The 6,000-nt window shown below is 41.6% G+C and overlaps 1 protein-coding gene across 1 annotated transcript in view; it reads left to right on the forward strand.

Annotated features, from left to right (window-relative positions):
- DEPDC5 (DEP domain containing 5, GATOR1 subcomplex subunit) overlaps positions 1 to 6,000 on the forward strand; it is a 136,501-nt gene that overhangs the window by 73,652 nt on the left and 56,849 nt on the right. The window contains exons 26-27 of the mRNA XM_004378975.2: positions 244 to 400; positions 879 to 1,039. Of these exons, the coding sequence (XP_004379032.1) occupies positions 244 to 400; positions 879 to 1,039 (318 nt within the window). The remainder of the gene's footprint in view (positions 1 to 243; positions 401 to 878; positions 1,040 to 6,000) is intronic.

A 6,000-nucleotide genomic window follows, 5' to 3' on the forward strand; every position in this document is an offset into this window, starting at 1 on the left:
TTGCATGATGGGATTGGATAAGCATGTGCACTGTATTATCTAACAAACTCTGTTTCTCTTTCTCTCCCCCCCACCCACTCTCCCTCCCTATCCTGGCAATTTTATCACCTTTCACCATGAACGTTTTTTCCCCACCCTTCCCATTTCCTCTCCCACCTGCATCCTACACCTGCTGTGGCGACCACATGTGCCTTTTTCCCCTGCGACATGAGGCAGTTCTGACACTGTCTGCTCCCCCTGTAGTGCCAGGCTTCTGTTGCACAGTTGGAGTGGACTGGAAATCTCTCACTACTCCGGCGTGCCTCCCCCTCACCACCGACTACTTCCCTGACCGCCAGGGCCTGCAGAACGACTACACGGAAGGCTGCTACGATCTCCTCCCAGAAACAGACATCGACAGGTGAGTGTTGAAGGAGAGGTGCACCTTGCCTTTGTTTGTGGGGGTTCCAGATGTGTCCCAGTAAATGTGCCCAGTTTTCAACTCTATGCCCTTCTTTCTGTATTTAGGAAATTTTATGATACGGGACTTTTTTTAGAGTTCTATTGATATGCCTCCATAACAATTCCTCCTCGTTGATTATTTCTCATATTTTCTAATGCAGTTGTTTTGGGTGCATTCAATCTGATTTTCTTCTCTAAAATTACCCAATTGGGCATTGAATTACGTGCCTTCTTTTTAATTGATTTTTTTTTTCTTTGAATTGATCATTTCTTCCAAAGATGGTTTACAAATTGTTAATTTTATGAACTGCCATAGAATGGTTGTCAGGGCTGGTTTGTGGGGATGAAGCAAAGGAAGGCAGGGGACTGTGAACTCTTTAAGTGTAACTCTGTCCGGGGCCAAGCGGATCCATGTGAGGAATCGTCTGTGTTTTCAGGCGGGATGAAGAGGGTGTGCAGATGACGGCCCAGCAGGTGTTTGAAGAGTTCATTTGCCAGCGACTCATGCAGGGCTACCAAATCATAGTGCAGCCCAAGGCGCAGAAACCCAACCCCGTCGTCCCACCCCCACTGAGCAGCAGCCCGCTCTATAGCCGAGGTGAGTTTTTCTCCTTGGACTTGTTTTTTTTCCTTCTTTTCTACTGAAAGAAAAGTTAGTGGGAGTAGTCTCAAGATAGTAGAGAATAGATAAATTCAGGAGTAATTGTTTTCAATGCAACTTTTTTTTTTCCTAAATTTTACTTTACATTAGCCTCTAATTTATCTTAAACACTCTCTTTGACCTGTGGCTTGGGAGTAGCAGACAACCAAGCTGATACTGAGCTGTCAAGGTACATAGTAGTAGATATTCTAAACCATTTAATAGAAATATCTATTGAATTTTTTCTAGCACAGTACCTGACACACAGCCGGTTCTTAGATGTTACCTAAACCTTAAGTTTACACTTGGTCTTTTTCTCTTGCTTATCACTAAAGCTTAGTGACTTAAAGTGGGAATGGATTATCCATGAGTAGCAGAGGCTAATGAGTGACAAAGAATTGGCACCTCAGATTGAATTAGAGCCAGGTTCCAGAGAGCTCTTTCAAAATAACTCAAGCAGAGAGAATTAAATGCGCTGCCAGGAACCAGAAAGCAGAGAGGTAACTTCCCAGAACAGTCAATGAGCTATTACAGTTTGCCCCCTCTTCCTCATTGTTGCTAATGAGGCCCCCACTCCATAAACACCCAGCTCAAAACCTCACATCATGTTTGGCTCCGCTAAAGCATCTCTGGCCAGAGGATGAGAGAAGTGTGGATGTGTTATGGGAGCTTCGTGTTCATTTAGTCCAGGCTCCATCTTTTATAGGCAAAGCTCTGGACTCCCTCAGGATTTTCTTTGAAAGCTTCTTATGACATTTATTACACGTTACCTTGTATTCATATGCTAGACTCTAATGAGCAGTAACCTTTTTTTTTTCTTTTTTGGTGAAAATATGGACAGCAAAACATACACCAGTTCAACAATTTCTACATGTACAATTTGGTAACATTAATTACATCCTTCAAGTTGGGCAACCCTTCGTGCTATCTTTTGCCAAATTATTCTACCACCATTAACTTACGTTACTCACTGCCCCCTAAGTTTCTCATTTAACTTTTTGAGTTGCCGATGTCAGTTTAATCCCATATTGATAATTCTTTAAAAGAGCACAGTGCTCAAGGTAGAAACTCTTTACTAATTAAGCTAAACTATTGTTTGGCTTAAAGATGAAGTCAGGGGATAGTTTTGTTTTAAGGGTTAAGGTTTAAAGATTATCTCAGGGCAATAGTTTTGGGGGATTATCCAGCCCCAGTGGCCCCAGAAAAATCTGGATTCCATGAGAATTTGAAATTTTGTTCCACGTTTTTCTATCTTTTGATCAGGATTCTTTTATAAATCTGTGATCAAAACTGAACAGTAACCTTTTTGAGGGCCAGGACTATTTCAGATTTATCTTTTTTATCCTCCACGATGGAAACCACAGTGCCTAGCATACAACAATGAGGGTCAATAAGTATGTTAATTAATTCACTCATTCCAACAATGTTTTTGAAGCCCCTACTCTGTACCAGGTACTAGAGCTATGGTGGCAAACAAAAGAGACCATGGGCCCTGCTGTCAGGGGATTTACAGCCAAGTGGGGGAAAATAATTACACATGATAACATGTGACATGTGCAAAGGTCTTGTGGGAGGAGGCACTGTGACACCTTCTGGGTGCAAAAAAGAAGACTGATGTGGTTGGGGCACAGGGAGTGAACCAGAGGTACGGCTAGAGAGGCTAAGAAATCTAAGCCTCACAGAACTGTGGGAAGGATTTTGTTGTCTATCCCAAGAGTGGTGGAATGAATTTACTTTTAGTGTCATTGGCCCCATCCGGGCTGCCCACTTGCTGCTCTCTGGAATAGATGGTTGATGTCCCTTGTTGTTGTTGTGTGCTATCAAGTTGATTCCCACTCATAGTAACACTATAGGACAGGGTAGAACTGCGCCATAGGGTTTCCTAGGCTGAAATCTTTATGGAAGTAGACTTCCAGGTCTTTTCTCCTGTAGAGCTGCTGGTTTGAACTGCCGACCTTTTGGTTAGCAGCTGAGTGCTTAACCATTGTGCCAACAGGCTCCTTTGATATGCCTTTAAAAAAAAAAACAAACCGAACCCGTTGTCATCGAGTCCAGTGTGATCCTAGAGGACAGAGGAGAACTGGCCCATAGGGTTTCCAGGGAGCAGCTGGTAGATTTGAACAGCCCACCTTTTGGTTAACAGCCATACCTCTTAACCACTGCACCACCAGGGGTCTGTAATTTCTCTGATGTCCAGTTCTGTTCCTGCCTGATTCGTGAGCCAGGGACCACTTGCCTGACTGTACCCTTCTGGTTTTTCTTTCTCCTTTGATAAACTGAATCCCTCTTATTTCTGTAGGAACAGCAATGGTACCATTCTTATTATAATTCCTGGAAAACTTGCCATCATAACCTGTGATACTCATCTCAGATTCATTGAATACCAGTTTTGTGCTGGGCCCTGTTCCAGTAGTTCTAGCATCAGCTCTGCTCTCAGAGTTTACAGTCAACTGAAGGAGACAGACGTTAAACTAATAAGCCTCAGTGTATATTTGGCCAGAGATTGTGAAGAGTGCTGTGCAGGAAAAAAACAGGAATTACAGAGGTGCACCTAATTTAGGATGGGTCTCAGGGTCCCATGGTAGATGATTGTGAACATTATCCTGTGACATTGTCTTCCTCACAGCCCGCAGGGTGTTTGTTGCATGAACAAAGGAATGCACGAGTAGGGCATGTCCTTTCTCTAGTTGGAGAAAGCGCGGCTCAGACAGGTTTGGTGTCCAAATTGCACAGCTGGCAAATGAAAAGAGCTGGATTTAACACAGAGTGCCCTGAGTCAAAGCCTGTGGTCTTTCCTGTATGTGCCCCACCTGCCACTCCCTTGGCATCCTCTGGAAATTTTCAACATTCACAGTGAAAAGCCTTTCAGCTCCGCCCCCCCCCCTTTTTGTCCTAACCACTCTCCTGCTGCTTGCTACTGTGAGAACCTCAAAGTGCGGAACAAGAGGACTGAGTTTCAGCTTGAGACCAAAGGAATCTTGTTTTGGCATGGTTGTTCTTCAAGACACTATTTTGATTCTCTTGAAAGCTTGTACTTGTCTTGATTCCGCCTGTGTTCAATTCAGTTCAGTACTTTTTGAATATCTACTGTGGAGTTGGCACTTTTCCAGGTGCTACCGAATATATAAGCAAGATTTGGGCTGTGGCCTCCTCAAACTTCTAGTTTTTAAGTGTATGAGACACACACATAAAGAACTACACACAAGGTAGAATTCAGACGGCCGATAGAAAGAATAATCACATTTTATTAGGGAAATCAGGAAAGGTTTTGTGGGGGAAAGTGGCATTTTATGGTCACCTTAAATGATCCATGGGTTTTTTTTTTTTTTTTTTTTGTGAAAATATACACAGAAAAACCTGCTCCTGTTCCATAGTTTCTAGACATAATGATCAGTGACAGTGGTTAAATTCTTCACATTGTGTCAGCATTTTCATTATTTCTGTTCTAGTTGGTTTACTTCTATTAACTAATCTCCTTGCCCCTCAATCTTCTCATCTATTTAAAATAGCTGTTGACCCTTTGGAGATATATATATGTGTATATGTATATATATGTATATATGTAAAATTATATATATATATATACACACAATTTTCTGTATATGTACACATAATTTTTTAAAATAATGTAATACTCAAGGGTGACAATCTTTACTCTTTGGGCTAAACTGTTACTTAGTTTAAAGATGACTTCAGGGGATAGTTTAAATTCAGAGTTTGAAGAGTAACTTAGCCATAGTCTAGGGGACTCCTCCAGCCTCAGTAGGTAGAGTAAGTCTGGATTATCTAAGAATTTGAAGTTCTATTCCACATTTTTCTCACTTTTTATCAGGATTCATCTATTGTGTTCCTGAGGAGAACATTCGGTGGTAGCAAGGTACCATCTAGTTCTTCTGGTCTCAAGGTGGAGGAGGCAGTCATTCATATAGACAATTAGTCCTGATTCTTCCTTCTCTGATTCTTGGATTTCCTTCTTTCTCTTTTGTTCCAGATGAATAAAGACCAATAGCTGTATCTCAGATGGCTGCTCGTAGCTTTTAAGACCCTAGACACTACTCACCATACTGGGAGGTAGAACATAAACTTTAAGAACTGTATTATGCCAATTGACTGGATCGTCCCACGAGACCACGGCCCTAAGCCCCCAAACCAAGAGAACTAATCCCATGAGGTGATTGGTTTTGTCTAATTGGTATCAGCATCTGTAGCCTCCCCACTTTTTTAAGTTGTTGTTATTGTTGCAAAACCATACACACTTTAGCATTTGCCCATTTATCCCCTTTTCCCTGTGTGTACAGCTTATTGACATCTAGTATATCCGTTATGCTGTGCAAATTTCACCCATAGTTGGTACCACCTTTCCCATGTCTATAAACAAAAAGTGGCTACTACCTAAGGAGTACTTCACCCACCCCAACCCCTGGAAACCACTAATGAACATTAGTTTTTATGTATTTACCTATTGATGTCATTTCATAAAAGTGAGAACATACAATATTTGTTTTTTTGTGATTGACTTATTTTGTTCAGCATAATGTCCTCCATGTTGTAAGATGTTTTGGGAACTCATTTTTCTTTATTGCTGAGTAGTATTCCATTGTCTATATGTACCACATTTTACTTATCCATTCATCTGTTGATGGGCACTTAGGTTGTTTCCGTATTTTTGCTATTGTGAATAGTACTGTGATGAACACAGTGTGCGTATGTCTGTTTATGTCACTTCTATTAGATCCCTGGGATATATGTCTAGGAATGGAATTGCTGGTCATATGGCAACTCTACCTCTAGTTTTCTGAGGACTCGCCAGACTGTTTTCCACAACAGCTGTAGCATTTTGCATTCTCACCAGCAAACAATGAGGGTTCCAACTTCTCCACATCCCTTCCAATACTTGTTATTATTCCCTCTCCCTTTTT

The sequence above is a fragment of the Trichechus manatus genome, unplaced genomic scaffold, assembly GCF_000243295.1.
Source record: "Trichechus manatus latirostris isolate Lorelei unplaced genomic scaffold, TriManLat1.0 scaffold00061, whole genome shotgun sequence".
NCBI lineage: Eukaryota > Metazoa > Chordata > Mammalia > Sirenia > Trichechidae > Trichechus > Trichechus manatus.